The sequence below is a fragment of the Phaenicophaeus curvirostris genome, chromosome 1, assembly GCF_032191515.1.
Source record: "Phaenicophaeus curvirostris isolate KB17595 chromosome 1, BPBGC_Pcur_1.0, whole genome shotgun sequence".
Classification (NCBI taxonomy): Eukaryota; Metazoa; Chordata; class Aves; order Cuculiformes; family Cuculidae; genus Phaenicophaeus; species Phaenicophaeus curvirostris.
In genome coordinates this window covers 95,258,956-95,278,750 of record NC_091392.1, presented here as the reverse complement: position 1 = coordinate 95,278,750, position 19,795 = coordinate 95,258,956, and the positions used below count along the sequence as shown (strand labels likewise).

Sequence of the window (19,795 nt, the reverse complement as noted above, 5' to 3'; positions counted from 1 at the left end):
CTTTAGGTCTAGCCCAAGTACCAGTACTGTTTTTATTATCCGACATAGAATCAGATAAGACAAAAGCTACGTGGAACTGTGCGTCATCAGCACACTGCCGTCACCTCAGCAGTGATGTCCAACTACACAAGTTGCTCAGCCAGAGACTGACTGTGGACCATCAAATTGGAGCTGACAATTGCTCCCTGTGCAAACAATTAAGGATTCTAGTCATCTACCCTCATCAGTAGGTGTATTATTTCAGAAAAGGTATCAGACCACTTTTGCATATTCACCCAGAGCAACGCCAGGCTTTGTCAGGAAAAAGAGGTTGAATGCTGTAGGAAAGACCCAAGAAATAAGAACACACTTGCCTTCTGTTCAGGGATCACAAGATTAAACTTATGGTGCTTTTATCGGACGACACTAAGCTGGGTGGAAGTGTCGATCTGCTGGAGGGTAGGGAGGCTCTGCAAAGGGATCTGAACAGGCTGGACCGCTGGGCAGAGTCCAATGGCATGAGGTTTAACAAGGCCAAATGCCGGGTCCTGCACTTGGGGCACAACAACCCTGTGCAGTGCTACAGACTAGGAGAAGTCTGTCTAGAAAGCTGCCTGGAGGAGAGGGACCTGGGGGTGTTGGTTGACAACTGACTGAATATGAGCCAGCAGTGTGCCCAGGTGGCCAAGAAGGCCAATGGCATCTTGGCTTGTATCAGAAACGGCGTGACCAGCAGGTCCAGGGAGGTTATCCTCCCTCTGTACTCGGCACTGGTGAGATCGCTCCTCGAATCCTGTGTTCATTTCTGGGCCCCTCACCATAAGAAGGATGTTGAGGCTCTGGAACGAGTCCAGAGAAGAGCAACAAAGCTGGTGAAGGGGCTGGAGAACAGGCCTTATGAGGAGCGGCTGAGAGAGCTGGGGTTGTTTAGCCTGGAGAAGGGGAGGCTGAGGGGAGACCTCACTGCTCTCTACAACTACCTGAAAGGAGGTTGTAGAGAGGAGGGTGCTGGCCTCTTCTCCCAAGTGACAGGGGACAGGACAAGAGGGAATGGCCTCAAGCTCCGCCAGGGGAGGTTTAGGCTGGACGTTAGGAAAAAATTCTTCACAGAAAGGGTCATTGGGCACTGGAACAGGCTGCCCAGGGAGATGGTTGATTCACCTTCCCTGGAGGTGTTTAAGGCACGGGTGGACGAGGTGCTGAGGGATATGGTTTAGTGTTTGATGGGAACAGTTGGACTCGATGATCTGGTGGGTCTCTTCCAACCTGGTTATTCTGTGATTCTGTGATTCTGTGAACTGAATGCTAATCTTTCCCCTGCAATATCTGTGTACTCGTAACACAAACTCCTACTTACAAGTTCCAGAGTTACGAAGAAAAAGGTGTTTTAAATAATCACAGTTTGTTAAATACTAAGGCTCTCCAAAACAGGCACATTATACGTAACTTGTTGGGCTAAAAACCTACACCATGTAAGCAATTTATCATTGTAAAGAAATGTAAACTTACTCCTTTTCTTATTTTGACCTAAGGCAAAGGTTAGCAACTGAGATAAGCAGATAGGTCTCTATAGGTCATTCAAAACCAGCTTCCAATGCACCAGGGAAAAACACATGATGCAGAAACTGAAGAATCCAAGTTACTTTATAAAATATCAACATCTTCCCACTGTTTTTCAAAGATGTGTCTTTTACTTGTAGGAGATAGTGAAGAGATCAAATGCAAAGGCGTAGGCTAAAAATTACAAGAGAACACTTATCTATAATACAGAAATGCTTCAATCAAACCAGTCAGTCATCTTCAGCATTCAAAACAAACGGAAGGACCTTGCCTGGGCCATGGAAGTCAACAAATTCAGCCTATTTCAAACCACAATAATTGCTACTGAGGCAGGAAGGCAACCGACAGCCAGAAAAGAAACTGGTAGCCAGATGCACCCAGAAAACGCTGTATTCTTTGTGAGATATGCTATGGAACAAGAATTTCACCACACTCTGTACCACTGTGTTCACCAAGGAAAAAGAAATGTACTTAATTACCTAGCAAAGCATAAGTGGCAGTAGTTTAGCTGTACCAGTGGCTGCAAGCACAATGCAGAGAGATAACCAGCCAGCAAAGCTCATAGGGACTGAGACTCGGAGCAGCCAGCAGGAGCAGGGCACAGAGGCAAGAGCATGAGGTCTGGCAGGGATCCTACTCGGCACTGATTTGCAGGAGGACAATTGTTTTTCCTGTAGGTAATGGCTTCCCAAACAGAGTAGCAAGTGTACTCCCTCCTTTTTATTAAAACAATTGACATCAAAATATTTTCATTTATAATCTATTAACAAACAACAGACACAATGTTTCCATTTTGGATTTCTGAACCATAAATTTCTCCTGTGTCTCTATTGCTTCAATAATGGCACTGGAGAAAATGCAGTTCAAGACAACCTCACCCGTACTTCAAGATGTGGCAGGAGCTCCATGGGCCCACATCATCTGGAAAAATTAGAATTTTATATGTAGAGTAAGGTATTTCCTAGCAAAGGATAGTGTCTTTTCAGATGTGTGCAGGAATCCAAGTATCTATTCCCATTCTCCATTTATGCATATCTCTATAAACCGAGGCACACGAGAACAAACAAGCTTTGGTGCTTTCGTACTAGCAGTGAAGGATGAAGAAGATATTAATCATAGAATCATTGAATAACCAGGTTGGAAGAGACCCATCGGATCATCGAGTCCAACCGTTCCTATCAAACACTAAACCATGCCCCTTAGCACCTCGTCCACCCGTCCCTTAAACACCTCCAGGGAAGGTGACTCAACCACCTCCCTGGGTAGCCTGTTCCAGTGCTTCCAGTGTCCATATTGTCTCTATTTTGGATACAATACTTACTGTAATTACATAACTGCTCTCACACTTGATATCTGTTTGAGAGCTACTGTGCCCTAATTCAATGATAACTTCTACTGCTTTGACCACAGCAGCCACAGCTAACTTTCACTATAATTGGCCTGTAATAATATACAATAGGACTGACTGGATATTTAACTGCACCCCCACATTCCATGTTTTGTACCACTTTCAAATCTAAAATTTTTATTAAGCCAAGTTGTGAAGAAGAAGAAAAAATTAAAAATTTAACCAGATTTCAATAATCTTCTTGGTGGTCAATAGTGAAAAAGGATTTACAACCATCCCACAGCAACTTCTTATTAATTAATACCCTCAAGTACGTGACTGCACAGGAAAGGTTTCCTTTCCTTTTATTACGTATGTGATATTATATGATACTGGTTTTTTTTTTAAGGTAAATTACAGAAATCCTTAAGTGTCTCAAAACCAGCAAACTTCTCACTTACTACAGAAGAATTTAGCAGTTATTTCCAAAGCTGGGCTTTTTTACTTTTTGCTCTTTGAAAAAAAACAAAATAGAATTCTGCAAATAAGCAAAAATCTAAAGCAGAAAAACCCTTTTTTTTCTGGTTACTGGTATTACAGTCCTTATTCCCGGTATCGGCACTCAAGCCAGGAGAATACAAAAATCAAGTTTGACTTCCAGACGGCCTCTTGAGCTTGCTGTGCTGATGCTTTGAAAATTACTCCTCTCCTCCATTAAAGCTAACTATATGTGCTTCAGAACCCAGTTAATATTAATGAATACAAAAACATTTCCACAGAAAATAACTGTATTATCACAGACAATACTGTACCTTTTTTGGTTACAAATAATACAAAACAAAATCAAGCTGCAGTTGGACTTCATGCAGAGGCTATTTCACTGATGTGCAATTATTGAAAATGAAGGAAAAAATAAAGCTATTTTAATAAGTGGTATAATCCTAAAAATGAATTTTTCAAAGCACAGTTCAGGACAACAGCTAAGTTATATACTGAAAAAAAGTTCTCTACGGCTTCACTGAGATGGCCATTTACAGCTTTGCAAAGGAGGAGTACACAACAGGATCAAACAATAGCAGCAGTAAAGTACTGCCAAAATAGCTGATCCCAGTGATCAAAGTTCAATTCCTGTCTTTGCTCACACAGGTAAAAATCAATGCTCCACCATCCATCCAAACATCACAACAGCTTCTATACCACCCAGCAGGTGCAAGGCGCTAATTACAGGCAAGCAGCCTAAAGCTTTAAAAACAGTCAACGCAAAATGATTTAGATGATGGGGGGTGGAACTAGATGATCTTCCAGGTCCCTTCCAACCCAAACTATTCTATGATCCCATGGTTTTTAATCCACCTATTTTGCACTCTGATGTGCCATCTAGAGTGCACATTATCTACTACAAACATTCAACAAAAAACCATAACCCTCATGACTATTAACAATTACATGTTGCAAATATGTTCAGACACTGGATATTTGAAACAGAATATGTTACACTTAACTCTAAAAAAAAAAAAAATTAATCAAAAAAAGAAAGTTAGTGCAATCTTGAAACTTGCTACTGACCCTCTTCAGCTGCTGCTGTAATTGTTCCCTCATGGACTCAGGGCAATTATCAAGCTGCGTCTTCTGCTCGGAGTAAAGCTCCTGAAGCCTCTCTAGTTTTTCCCTCTCAGCATCAAGTTTTAATTTTTCCTGAAGCATGAACCAGAAAATAAACACAATTACCTTCAAACCCAAGCAGTTGTTAGTGATTATGACAGTGCATGGCGAGACCTTAACAAACAGTTGAAGCATGTAGGTCAAAGACAGAAACCTCTTGTTAGTTGAAATGCAATGGTGGGATGCAAAATGATCAAAACAAAACATTAATCACTTTAGCATGGTAATTAATTCTCTCCCTTGTCACTGTGTTATGCATCTGTGCCTGGATGATGCCATTAAAGCCCACTGCCCAAACACCTGTCTCACCTAATGAAAAATAAAAAAAGAAATAATAATGAGGAAATGGTAGCCATGTTAGTGAGGTAACTGATGAAGGAGAGAGAAAAGAGTAGCTTTTAGAAAGCAAAATGGATGGGAACATCTACAGCAGTCTGGCACTTAGGGGAAAATGGATCTTCCCAGGAGAATATTACATGTCTATTTGCCTCTGTGCAGGTAAGTACATTTAGCAAGCAGAAAAAGCCAGAGTGTGACAGAGCTTCATAAAGAAATAACTCTGAGCCAGGAAATCCTGTTGCAGCATAAATGCCAAGTGATTTAGTGGATTGCTTCAGGATACAGGAATTGTAATCTGTTCTTGGGGAACAAAGGGGACCTCCCTGATCTCCTCCAACTAGTTCAGCTTTCCTCTCATTCCACTTGAGCAGCAGTACTCGGCACACAGCTTCTCACCTTCAAAAGCCTTTAACCTTTACATCTTTGTAATAAAATACTACATGACTTACTGTACAGCACAACTCTAAAGACAGGCTGCAGATGACTTAAAGCTACCTTATAGACAACTATTTATCTGTGGACCAAAGTCTGGGAACCAATAAATCAGAGTGCAGAGAATTTTTCCAATACCTTTTACTTGCATCTACACTGGCCAACACAGCAGATGTATTTTCTTCAACTGAGCAATCAATTACCGGAAAAATCAATATGCCTGATATACCAGGCATAAATAATCAAGTAGGTCCCCGACCAGCTCTCTGCTACCTTCTAGAGTCACACTGGTATAGCACCCTTTTCTACTCATTCTGTAGTCAGGCATTTCCTCCCAGATGGTCTCTAACTTTCCTTAATACTCAAAAATTAACAGTATCAGACCCAAAATTTCAGCTGCTTCTTTTGCACACTCCAAGAAGAGTTGAATTCTGTCACAGCATCCACTCATTTGTCCTCTTTCCGGTCCCAACTATCATTTAATTTTAAAATCAAATGCATGGCTCAGCAGGTGTTATATGATCAGACACTCTCTGCAGAACCCTCATGCCCTAGAGAAGGAACAACTTTTAGCATATAGTACTCGCCATTTCAAACTGAGGGATTGTCTTTCCCCAAAATGTTCTCTTTGTTGTTGCTCAGAAGGTTCTCAAACCCTCACACACCATGAAGGCACAGTAACAAACATGTATTAGGCTGCCTGCTTTCTTTATGTTTTTTATCTCTAAGAGGCTGGGATTTAATTTTCCCAGTATTTAAAAGAACAACAGGAAGCATTCTCATTCAAGCCCAATGTCAATCAAATTCCCAACTCTGTTATTTTCATTTACACGTGCACTCTCTCAGCTCATACAACCAGATGAACAAAATGCTGAACACAAAAGATTATTTAAATGTTTTTTAAGCTTGTAAAAATAGGCAACCGAGACAGAATATTCAATTACCTGGACTTCCTGTACTAGCTTCTCTCTTACAACAGTTGCAGCAAGGGTCAAAAATATGGAGGATATATCATGGGCAAGCTGCACAGTGAGGGAAGAGCATGCAACTCTTGAGAAGTCACCTCTAAAACTCTGTCCTCAAGGAATCCCATTTGCTGAATCATCCTTACTTCCAGCATGGGAAGGAATCTATGAATAAACTGGTGGTTCCCCTTCTCACAAACCTTGCTGTCTATTTAGCATTCAACCTACAGTCTGCCACATTGTTTCGTGCTTTCCTTTTCTGCCCACCTAGCAATCTAAAGCAGCAAGGACTTCTCTAACCTTACTGCAGTATTGTCCTTCTGAAGCTATTAATAGCTGTCTAAATGTCTATATGCTGCAACAAGCATGTTCATTCATTAACGAGCAAGTAAAATCTCGAGTGTGAGGAGACATCATCAGCAAGTATAAAACTCCCTAAGAATCCTGCCAGAGATACTGTTACTTCCCTCAAGAAATTAGGAATGTATTCCTTTAAGACTGAAAGTGATACTCATCTGGTCTATTTAGAGCATAGGAAGTGCTAACATCCCACCACACTGGCTCCCTTCAAAATGTGCACTCTTAACAGGAAATATCACTTTCAGCAATGAGAGGCATTATAAATTTTGCAGCTGTGGAGTTAAGTTTGCTGACATCTCTGGCTGTGCATTAGTAAAGTTCATTTAATTCACAAAAGTAATTTGATAAATAAAATGAATAATCAGATTTTTTTTTTATACAGTCACTCCTATAAATGGATGAAGGCCAGTTCTTTCAAAAGAGAAAAGATTAATAACTTTGCAAGCTTAATACAAGAGGCAGTCAAGTCAGGCCTGTGGTTGACTCCGCAAGCTATTTGCTCAAGAGCAGCCAGCAACAGAGCTGTGAACAAAATCCATGTGCTCCAGCTGCTCATCCTCATTTAACCGCATAAGCTTGTACTTGTTAAACATTTATTTTCAGACAACCACTTCCCAGCCCCACCGCTGACTCTGGAATCACATTAACTGTCGTCTGGCTGAATCCTTAACATCCTGTTTCCACAGAAAAGAAGTACAGCTCAGTAAAGTATAACATCTGGTCTTAGCCTGCTGCCCAGCTTCCACTGTGGTCTGCCTCTAGATATATGTTAAATGAACTTGGGGCAGCTAGGATACAGAGCAGGACTGACTTGTTTTTTGATGATACTGGGGCACAGCTTTCATCAGTTTTGGGTGATATCTGAATATTGTGAAGGACAGCAGCAGAAAGAACCGACGTGTAACACTGTCCCCCAAGAGCACAGACACATGGTATCAGTGCAGCATCCATGGTCTGAATAAAGACCATAAGTGATCAACATAGAACACAAAAGGAAATCTACCCTTAGATCTGGTAGAATTGATTTTAGGGCAATGGGAGAAAAAAAAAAGAATATATATCTAACACATGTCATATGGCAAGGACAAGAGAAAACAAAAGGACAGTATTAAAAATGATCAAAACCCCTAGAAGAATGGCAACAACAGAAAGAGAGAGATCAATTGCTTTAGTGTTGTCTCCTGTGGTTAAGGATGCCCTAGGCCTGATCAATACAGCTACTTAAAATCCTAGCAGGTTCCTACACCTTCTTCTGCAGAGAAGTTCTGCCTTTCAATTTGTCATTCATCATATTTTGCTACTGCAGGCATGCTAAAACTCTAGAGCAGCATGTATATGTGCCTTCTGAACCAACCTTCCTGCATAAAATGGTAGACTCTGCAGAAAGGAGTCGGAGTAAATGTGTATGAAACGGAGAAAGCTTCTAAAAAATGCAGACAAAAATTGGTTAACATTCAAAGGAAGAAACCTATCATTTTTACAAGGCCAATGTGAAATGGAGTGTATAACTAAGTGAATTGGGCTCGCTTTTCAACCTTGCAAATACCACCACACTCCGCTCCCCCTCCCCCTCCCCAAGTATGCGTTGTTTTCAGAAAGAAACAGAAACTGTTGGGAATGAAGGGAAAAAAAAAAATCTGAATGCCTTCCTATACAACAGGCTCTTATACTTCAAATGTTCCAGTCTGAAGTACTCCAGGATCTAAGTCAACTCATCTACAAATCATGTTTTAAGGTAGCCGCATCTTATTACCCACTCTAAACTTCAGACATGCATGCCCTGTCTCTCAGAATCGAGTCAGCTAGTCTCACAACTCTCACAGGTTCTGAGAAATAAGCAGAAACACATGCAGCTCTTTGTTACGAAAAGCTTCTCCATCTCACCTTCATGCCTCCACTTCTAGCCCAACTTTATTCTTTTACACTTCGAAAAAAAACCTTTCCCCTTCTTCAAAAGAATCTACAGCAAAAGCTAGAAGAACAGGAGAAAGAGTAGACTACAGAAATGATTCCTTTCTTCTCAGAAGTGATGTGATTTGTCCATTCAGTAGAACATTTTGGAGAATAAGTGGAAGAGCAAGAACATTTGACTTGAACAAGTCACTGAAGAAATTGGCCTAACCTTTGTCATGAATTTGTAAGGAAATAGTCCAGTCCCTAACAGAAAACTAGCTAGGAAATGTTACCTGCTTTTCAGTGGTTACTTGCTGAAAGGGGTACATTCGGGGAGAGTGTTAAACGTGAAGCTACCAACTCTTTCAGCACATTTACAAATTGAAAGCATTTCCAATGCTACACCTGATACAAATCAGACCACATACACCTCTGATTAAAAAGATACTGTTGAAATGAAACAGATCCTCCTGTGCACAAACCATACATGCTCCTCTTTCATATTTTTCAGGCAAGCCTTCCCTGCACTCCTTGATTTCTTTCAGGACAGAACCATAAAACTTCGCATGATTTAGTTAGTCACTAAATTCCTGATGCATTTAATGAAAGAAGCCACTAAGGGACAGGGGAAATTATGTGTATGAAAAGGAGCATAATATGATAGAATAAGGTATTTCACAATAGTTCTTTTTACTGTACAAGTGGCAATCGGTTTCTTATATAGTAACAGACACTATACAGTGATAGCAACTCTATGAGAGGTCTCAAAGTTTGTGTTTCACATGAATGTATAAAACTAGCATAAAAAAGCATTTTAAATCACAGAATCACAGAATCACAGAATAACCAGGTTGGAAGAGACCCACCGGATCATCAAGTCCAACCGTTCCTATCAAAATAAGAGTAAACAATATTTCAGCTGTAAGTAAAAAAAAACACAACAGCTGTACATATGGACTTGTTCCTAAGACAACTCAACATTTTTTTAAACGCTAAGCTCGTTTCTCAACCATTGCAATGTGTTGTTCTAGTGAACAGACTGGGAGGCAAAAGAAAACCCCCAATTCTAGCACACAGTTCCTTCACGAATGTAGAAGAGGAAATAAACATCCAAACTAGAAGAAAAGAATTTCAACTGAGAAAATTAAAATTCTGTATAGTCTTCCGCGACTAGACAAGAATAATAAGATTCTCTTAGGGGTACAAGTAGGGTATTTTCCTCATGATTAATTTAAAAAAAGAAAGTTTTCGAATTCAGATTTTCCTCCTTGAGTCTACATAAGCATCTTTTTCCTCATTAGTGTTCTCTCCACAAAATATCCCTATGTGGATATATCCAGAGGATGTAAGTATTCCACAAAATAATCATAGAATCATAGAATCGTTAGAGTTGGAAGGGACCTTAAAGATCATCCAGTTCCAACTCCCTTCCATGGGCAGGAACATCCCACCAGACCAGGCGGCCCAAGGCCCCATCCAACCTGGCCTTGAACACCTCCAGGGATGGGGCAGCCACAGCTCCCCTGGGCAACCTGTGCCAGTGCCTCACCACTCCCAGCATGAAGAAGTTTTTCCTAATGTCTAGTCTAAATCTGCCCCTCTGTGGTTTATATCTATTCCCCCTTGTCCCATCACCACAAACCTTTATGAATAGTCCCTCCCCAGCTTTCCTGTAGGCTCTTTTCAGGTACTGGAAGGTCGCCCTAAGATCACCTTGGAGCCTTCTCTTCTCCAGGCTGAACAAGCCCAACTCTCTCAGCCTGTCCTGGTATGGGAGGTGCTCCAGCCCTCTGATCATCCTTGTAGGCTTCCTCTGGACCCATTCCAACAGCTTCATATCCTTCTCATGTTGACGATCCCAGAACTGGACACAATACTCCAGATGAGGTCTCACAAGAGAATCACAGAGGGGCAGAATCACCTCCCTCCACCTGCTGGCCACACTTCTTTTGATGCAGCCCAGGATATGGTCGGCCTTCTGAACTGTGAGTGCACACTGCCGGCTCACGTCGAGCTTCTCATCAATAAGGACCTCCAAGTCCTTCTCAGCAGGGCTACACTCTCAATCACATTGTCCCCCATCCTGTACTGAAACTGCAGAGTGCCCCGACCCAGGCGTAGGACCTTGCACTTGGCCTATGGATACCATGGAGAGTGGCTTGGTAATCATGCTGGCCAATTCCCTCAGGACTCTGGGATGCATCTCATCAGGTCCCATAGACTTATATACGTTCAGGTTCCTCAGGTGATCACGAACCTGATTCTCCCCTACAGCGGCAGAGGCTTTGCCACCCCGGTTACCATCTTGTTGCCCATTGACCCAGGAGGGGTGAGGACAGCAGTTGTCAGTGAAGACTGAGGCAAAAAAGTTGCTGAGTACCTCAGCCTTCTCCTTCTCTGTGGACACAAGGTCACCATTTTCATCCATCACTGCTGGTGCGCTTTCTTTACCCTTCCTTTTCTGACTGATATACCTGTAGAAGCCCTTCTTTTTTGGTCTTCGCTTCCCTTGCCAAGTTCATCTCCAGCTGTGCCTTGGCCTTCCTGGCCCCATCCCTAGAGCATCCCTATACTCTTCCCAGGTTCCCTGTCCCTGTTTGCACTGCCTGTGCAGTTTCCTCTTGGTCTTGACCAGCATGTCTCGACTCAGCCGCTATGGTCTCTTCCCTTCCCTGCCTGATTTCCTACATATGGGAACTGGGCGCTCTTGTGCTTTATGGAAAGCACCCTTAAATATTTTCCAGCTTTGTTCTGCTCCCTTGTCCCCGAGGACCATGCCCCAGAGAGTCCTACAGACTAACTCCTAGAAAAGCTGGAATTCTGCTTTCCTGAAATTTAGTGTCCTGACTACACACCTCACCTGTCCCATATCTCTCTGGACCTTGAACTCCACCAGTGCATGATCACTGCAGCCCAGGCCACCTCCAATCTTGCTGTCACTGATGAGCTCATTTGCATTGGTGATCATCAGATCCAGTACTGTATCCTTTCAGGTGGGGTGTCTATTAGCTGGGCTAAGACATTATCTTCAATGCACTATAGGAGTCTTCTGGAGTGCCTGCAGCTTGCTGGGCTACTTTTCCAGCATATGGCAGGGTGGTTGAAGTCCCTGGGTAGGATGAGAGCTTGCGAGTGTGAAGCCTCTTGTAGCTGGAGGAAGAAGGCTTCATTGCTAGGCTCTCCTGTAGTATACACCAACTACAAGGTTCCTGTTGGCTCTCGCGTCTTTTATTCTGACCCACAAACTTTCAACCTGTTCGTGGCTACTCTTCAAAGACAGCTCTTCACACTTGATCCATTTTCTGATACAGACGGCAACACCTGCACCCTCCTTTCTGAACAGACTGTAGCCATCGATAGCCACACTTCAGTCATGGGATCCCACCAAGTTTCAGTGACGGCAAACAGATCACAGCTTTCCAGTAGCATGGTAGCTTCTAGCTCCTCCTATTTGTTGCCAAGGCTTCATGCATTTGTATAGAGGCCCTTCGGCCGGGCTGTTGGCACTTTCTTAGTGGAAGACCCCTTATTTCCAATAAGATGTTCTGCAGAAGTTTCCTTCCCGGCACGTACTACCCCAGGAGCCTCCTGCTCATCTCTGCAGGACTTCAACTGTGCCATGGCATCCCCAGCACACCCCTGCACAGCAGGTGGAGGGCCCATTCCAACACCCCATCCCTCCAGACATTGTCTGTTCTCCTGCAGCTTGTCATAGGCAAGCCTGATATTATCCCCGTCCCCCTTCACATCTAGTTTAAAGCCCTATCAATGAGCCCTGCAAGGTCCTGAGCAAAGACCGCTCCCTCCCCCTTCCAGAAAGGTGGCTCCCATCTGATACCTGTAAACCTGGATGTAGCTACCCTAGCCAGGACAACTGAGTCCTGTCAGCACTTATACCTGGCAGATATACACCACAGCCAGAACCACGCCGAGTCCTGCAATGATGCTGAAAGGCTCATTAATCTTCTTTTCTAAACAGCAACTGCTCATAACTCTTATTTCCCAATCCTGAGTAAGTCAACACTAATTGCTTTGATCCCTACAATGTGTGTGGTGGCATACTCACAAAAGCAAGAGAAACGCTTTTAACTCATCACAGGGCATGCAGTACATTATCTTCCCCACTGATTCATTCCTTCTTCCTCATCATTAGTCCTGCCATGTGTTCAGGTAGGGCTGAGCACAAGACTCGAATGAGATCAGAAAGCAGCACGTTACATAATCTACAAACCTGCTTACAAAATGCATTCCTGATTTACAAGCAAGGTACTGGGACACAGAAACGCTGTATCACAGCAAAGAGCACACTGGCACAGCCCGAAATTCAACTCACAACTCTTCTGCCTTCAAGTATGTTTTCTAGGCAACTCTCTTACCTCACAAGTGCTAGAAACTAAACTAGCTTTAAAACTGTAAAAGTTGGCAAAACTGTGTCTTCACCTAAATGAGTTGCACACAGAGCATTTAAAAAAATAAGGAATCAGGTAGAAAGTAGCATAAGAGCTTCCACCTACAGTCTATTCCAAGTCCTTCATGCGGCCAAATAATTAGGTTGTAGTTTATGATCTCTCTTTTTAAGAATTTCACAAGTTATTCAAATAGGTGGCATGGGTAAGCATGAAACACAACTAGACAGGGGTTTCCTGTCAAACAGGTGCTGAGATCAGTGGCAAATTCCAGGAGATACTAAAGTCACTGCAGAGACAAGTCCCACCATGTATGGCACAAACATTCCATCATCATTTCATGAGAGAAATCAGCTCTGCCTCTCACCTCAAGATGACAACCATGTGGTGTATTCAGATACCGCTTCCCTACCCTGACAGAAATGTAACCACTGTCTGAACCATAGGACCTTACAGCTTCTTGCCAGGAAACTCCATCAAAACCAAGACCATCACTATCATTCAGGCAACTAGTAGAAATTCTGACCACTGTGTGGACACTGGGACACGTGTTCTTGCAGGAAACAACACAAAAAGTACCATCAGCAGGGTGGCAAATACTGGCCAAAACCTGGCCCTTAATTCTGTTGAGGATATCAGAAGTTCCAAATTATTTCAGCAATAAGGACCACCTACTGCCTCTATCTGAGCACCCCTTTTGGGAAAGGGCTGATCCTGTGCAACTACAGAGCAAAGATGTTGTCTGCCTTACACCAGATCTGCAGGGCTGCAACCTTAAACAGACACACAAGTCGAGCTTTAATAAACACTATTGTTTCAAGTCAGCCAGAACTTTTATTTGTTGACATGATCAGTGCCATCTGTTTTGCTGGCTGACACTACTTTCTCCAGAACACTGAAGCTGTCACTTCATATTTTTGCCTGTTCACAGCAGCTTGTCTTCCGTTTCTTTTTCAAACTTTCACTTTCATGCAACACTTTCAGACATTGTCCAGAAAAAATCCTGTGGGGCCTCTTACAGTTCATTTCTACAAAGATAATTTCAGGATTAACTGAGCCATGGCTTTAAGTCTAGAGTAGCACTAACAGCTGAGTGGGGTTTTTTTTTAATGTTTAAAAAACCCAAAAAAGAACACAGAAGAAAAGACACCAAATATTGTAACTGATCTGACTAGTGGCATGCTTCATACTGAAAAAAATGTTTTGAGTGAACTTGCCTTTTAAATAACAGACATGCTTTTTCTAGGCTGATTTCGTGTTTCACTTCAACTGAAAACTTAAACTAGACCTAGTATTTTAATTTTCCGACTGCTACACACTAATGCTCCATCATATGATTGCAAGGAAATTTAAACAGCCTACAGGTGTTAGAGTAATTTCTGTTAGTTTCATTGAACTTTGAGCCTACTAGAGAACAAATATAAAAGGCAAAAGATCTCTTCTGTATGTGACCTACCAACCAAAACAGCTAGCAGCATGCTTTTGGAAAGTATCTGCTTGTACCAACTATGCATTATCACCAACTTTAAACTCATCTCTATATTAAAAAAACAACAATGCAACGTGTTTCATTGACAATTTAAAATGCAACCACAGGCAACACCAAAAGCCGAAGGATCACTGAGGAGTACACAAGAACAAGGAAAAGTACAGGCAAGGAAGTCCACAGAAGTTGAAGCTAAAACTGAACGCGTGCTGTCACTCCACAGGGCAGAGAGGTGGGAGCACCATTCTCCACAGGCACAGGCTTGATGAGTACAGCCACAAACCAGCACTCAGGCTCATGACAGCATAGGCAGAAATTGAAGACAAAAGTTCAGAATAAAACAATGCAAGCTGTAAGGTATGAATTAAATTGGAACTGTGAAAGAGCTAAAAATATGCAGCTTGTCTAAGTGAAAGTAAATAATGCAGAAGACTGCCAGTTATTTATGGAAAGCTTAAAAGAAAGAGGGGGAGAGACTAGCTAGAGTATTTCCACAAGTGACAGGTTTAAATTATGAAATAGAGGATGAAATTTAAAAAAGGAATGGCTTTTACTGGATGAAAGCCCTGGAAAAACTTCCTGACCTTGAGATATTATGGGCTGTGGCACATCCCCCATGGAGAAAGGAACTGCCTGCCTGGAGAGGCCATCAGACAGTCTACAGGAGAGAACAAGCCCTCCCTGGTCTGAAGGGGACAGCTTCACAGCTTCACCTCGCAGGCCCCTTCCATTTCTGCACTTAAAATCTTATTATAGTGCTATCCTATTTTGCAAATAAATGCAATTAAGTATCTGACTGTATAGGAGAAATAATTGATTCCTTGGACTTAATCACAGAATGTTCTACAGTATTAAAGCAAACAAAATAAACCAATGCAATTTCTTTAAAATTGCATGCTTGATAGATGTCTTACATATCATTCTATACATGAACAAATGAAGCCATCTTCTGAAACAACAGCCTTCTTTAACTCTGTTCCTTTCCTGAGAAAGGATTTTATTTTTTTTTTAATTCTAAATATAGCCTACAATGGAAGGTAGTGGAACAGTCCAATTAATACTGTTCTTTTAAACAACAGATAACCCAAGTCCAAGCCCTATATGGATTTCTTATTAATCAAAAATATCTTCATGGGAGGTCAGTACTATATTTTGCTTGACAAGCACACCTCAAGAAACAAGACTGTAACAGGGAGATGATAGTGAGACAGCTATTACTTTCTTCCATACGTATGAAGTAAATTTACTTACAGACAGTACTTCATAAAATAACCTTCATCAATATGTGAATCGTATAAATGTATTTTGAAGGTCAAGGGGAACAGCACACAGCCAGCTAAGATAACTCAGTTACCTTTGTCTTTTCACCAATAACATTTCTCTCCAGCTCAGCTATTTTTCTGTTTAGATGATCCAATATTTCCTTCTCTTTCAGCAGCTCTGTTGTTTCAGATTTCTGTTCCCCATCCAAAAGGGCACATTCCATATCCAACTGGGAACACAAAACATTTTTCAGAAGCAGTCCAGTTTAAGAAGAAATCTTGATACACATTATTTTCTGGGAGAAGGGGAGTGAGTTGGTGATTACTCACAAGAGAGAAACGTTTTAAAAAGATTTTAAAAAAAAAGTAGGTTTTACTGTCATAGAAGTTAAAAAGAGATCACAAATCTGAGAAAAAGTAAAACTGCAACATAAAATACTGCAAAATAAAGTCAAAACCAACTTGAGTTTGAAGATTTCTTTTTTCCAAAACTTTGCTTTCCTATCTCTTCTCTGTGCTTCCTCCTGTTATGATACTGTACCAACTCTTTCTGCCCAAGCTCCGCAGGAAAACCTTCTGCAACAGCTGTTTCCTTCCTACCCCTGATAATTGAAGCAAGCACAAACCAAATGCCTGGCCAGCTTAATCCGCAACTGTGAGATTCCAGAAGTCAAGAGGGTGCCAACATACCCCTGCTACTGTACAGCCAAGGAGGTCTGAAAGGAAGTTGTCTTGCTTCCTTTTTGCTTTAAACGGTCACAGGAGGTATCACCATAAAAATCCTAAGTGACACAAGGTATTCAGATCAATTGAGTGACCGTTAAACAAGGAAGACTGTGGTAATTCTACTTAGGAGTACAATGGTTATAGCTGGGAAGGCTAATCCAAGCACCATATCCATCTCCCAGCTGGGGAAAAATAACCTTCATAGTAGGAGACTACCAGTTCTATGATTCTGTGCCTAATCCTGGTGAAAAAAGCATAGAATATTAAGACTACATACACCTATGATATACATTCAAGACATACATCCCTGAGTTACCTAAGTACTTGCCGAACCCATTAGAGTTATGCTATGTAGGCATACCTAACCAGCAAGACATTTAAAACCAAAATGTATTTCATACCTCTCTTGACGATTCATCCATCTGGTCATTTAAATCTTTGATCTTCTGCTCAAGTTCTTCCAAGTTATTTAGTATTACTATGCGTTCCTCCTCCAGCTGACCAAGCTCCTGCCCTCTTTGCTCATCACTCGTGCACTCTGGTATCTGCAGTTGCATGTTACAAGAGTTTTAGTAGAAAAAGAGTTAAACATCACTTTTCCCTCCCCCTTTCATATTGTGTTCATTTCAAACAAGTACAGTACTGCTGATTTTGAACCTGTTGCATATTTCCCATTTACTATATTGCTATTTCTATATTTAGAAGGTGTATAAGAGAAACAAACATGATACTTTACTTCCAGACATTGGAAGTAAATACTTTACCTAACAGTAAATACTATTCATTCTACAGGAATTATTAAAACTTAACCTTTGAGAATATTTTACATGCTGTGCTGTTTAGGTTGTTAAAATCTAATTTTTCCCTTATAAAAATAACACAGAGAGATAAAGATGCTTTTTGCATAAATTTCAGCTGTTCATATAATAAAAACCAGAAGGTAGGATAGGATATTTTTGTAACCAGTCACTAAGATGGGCAGCGTCTGTAAAATAAGGACAAAAGTAGCTTCTGTCTCTCCAGTTAGCAATGAGAAATACTACCCTTAACATTGCTCTTTTCATTGTCATTTACTTACTAGATAACTGTGCCAAGAATTAAACAGCATTATTAAGAAAATATGTGTGATCTTACACCAGCAAAGGCTAGATCAAAGAGCATTGAGTTTCAAACGTGTTCTTCATGTTCATCAGATGCCAGGGGCTTGAGATCCAATTCCTCTGGTAAGGCTGATCGCTCATTGTCCCCAGTCAGAATTAGAAGTGGGCTGCATGCAGGGCTTCACATTAACCACTGGACCACACAGCTTTGCTCAAAAGAGGCTCAGCACAGCTACTGAATGGCTATTCTAAGAGCAGGCATTTTATCCTGGACAAATCTGATCTCGATATTTTAAAACAATGAGCTGTGTTTCATTAACACAGTTGCTTGTTATTGCTTTTTTCAGGGCTTAGCAGAACACCCTTTACAATGAATGAATGAATGGTATTCCTTGATTAGCATTAGTAATCCTAACAGGAAAGCCTCTTTTTGTCCAGTATCCTGTTCATATAATGCTGACATAACATCTTCGATTTCAGCTTCCTAACAGGGATTTAAAATAGGATCTCTGGCTTGCATTAAGAAAGCAACAAGTGGAAAGAAATGCAAGGTGATAGTAACGTATAAGTGAAATGTCTTACTACCTTTTCAACACAGAAAGACCAAGTAAAGCCATAATAGCAAGTTTCTGTTCAACATAATTTCACACTGAAAGACTCAGCAGACAGATTTCCAGAGATAACCCTGTATAAGATAAAATGGTTTTTCTATCACAATTCTCTTCCACACATACACAGGTCTGTTGACTAGAAAGATATAAGTAAATTAAGCAGAGGCTAAATACCATTCATGCTAGGCATGTAACCATGCTTAAGCTCATACAGTGTGTAAATAGCAGCAAGAAGGAGAAAGACATAGTATTTTTAAGGTGTGAATTTGTTAAACAGAAACCTACTTTTATGGCTTTGTTTGATCTTATTATACCCTTGATTCTATCTCTTGAATATAGTTATTTAACACACTGCCTGTCACAGGTTTTGCTGCACTGCTGGTCTGGCACACATGACCCAGGATGACGAAAGGCCTCTGCCCCAGCCCAGATGAGGCTGCCACTGCCCTGACTAGAGAAAATTGTTAGGAATGCTGTTAGCTTATTTTTTAAAGGATAATTTCCCCTTCAGTAATGAAGCAGCAGTGTGAAGTGTGCAGGAAAGGAGCTGCAGCTTATTAAACACAGGAATTGGGCTCAGAGAGGCAGGAGGCTGGATGCTGCCACATGCCCCAAGAAAGGGAACAGCTGACTTGACAAGAGTCTCAGGTCCAGCCCTGAGAACGAAGATAGGACAGTTAATTTGCCTCAGCCAACTCCTCTTCACCTCCTGTGCCACTGTTGTGGCTTGCCCATAAGAAAACATCCTTTTCTTACAGAAGAAGAATGGAGCCTCAGGCTGGAAGAAGGCAGCAGGGCTTCCCTTCCCTTCTACACCCCAGCACGCTGCTAAGCAGGGTTCCTAAAACCTTCCTTATTTAAGTAGCTACAAATGTTCAAGCAAATCCTTCTCCCTCAGAAAACCTTACAACTCTTCTTGAACTGTGTGTCTCTGTGAAAAAAAATAACTTTCAGTACCAAGAACTTACATAGAAAATGAAATCATCATTTGTTGGCTGCTAAACTGTACGAGTTCTGAGCTTAACTCTTACACCTAAGCCATCCTAACTGTGGCCCCTGCCAGGACAGCCAACAATTAGCGGAGGATTTTGAGCAGTAAAAATCCGGATTGCACTCTTCCCTAGATCCTGGATTCTTACCTTTGGTGTGATGCTTAGGTAGGACGATTCGGTGGCATCCTTCATGAAGCCGGGAGCAGCAAAAGATGGAGGCTTTGTGTTTTCGTTGAAGTGCTCATCAGCTCTCAACCCTCTAGAGGGGAGGAAAGAAGCAGTGCCGCGACTGTGGTTGCTCAGCTCCGAGAAATCTGAATCACTTGCAGATGATTTCAACTGGCTTCTGAACCTCGTTTCCAGATTCATCTGGGAGTCTTCGAACACTGAATCCTCATCAGAGAGCTGAAGTTTTTCGAGTTCTTTGTTAATTTTTTGAACATCAGCAACTGTTGTAGCTGCAGTGGGGTCGCCATCGGATTTGGAATATTCTGCACACAGATTGAGGATTGTCTCCAGCCGCTGTCGTTCCTAGGTTAAAAAAAAGATAATACCGCCAAGCATTATCTTCTTAACGAAAGTTAAGATGAAGTTAAAAAAAGTTTAGTGTTTTGTTTTTTAGTGAAGGAATAAAGTCCTCCAGTCCCATGTATGTGTCTATCACTTAGAGATAATAAACAGATATACATAAATAA

General features: G+C 41.6%; 1 protein-coding gene across 5 annotated transcripts in view; it reads right to left on the bottom strand.

The window, feature by feature from the left end:
• PHLDB2 (pleckstrin homology like domain family B member 2) overlaps positions 1-19,795 on the bottom strand; it is a 68,279-nt gene that overhangs the window by 26,147 nt on the left and 22,337 nt on the right. For 3 of the 5 annotated variants that reach the window (XM_069868993.1, XM_069869012.1, XM_069869030.1), the window contains exons 4-7: positions 19,248-19,631; positions 16,799-16,942; positions 15,764-15,901; positions 4,433-4,561 (exon numbers count right to left, since the gene is read on the bottom strand). In XM_069868993.1, coding sequence (XP_069725094.1) covers positions 4,433-4,561; positions 15,764-15,901; positions 16,799-16,942; positions 19,248-19,631 — 795 coding nt within the window. The remainder of the gene's footprint in view (positions 1-4,432; positions 4,562-15,763; positions 15,902-16,798; positions 16,943-19,247; positions 19,632-19,795) is intronic. The other 2 variants (XM_069869002.1, XM_069869020.1) reach the window with 1 other exon arrangement.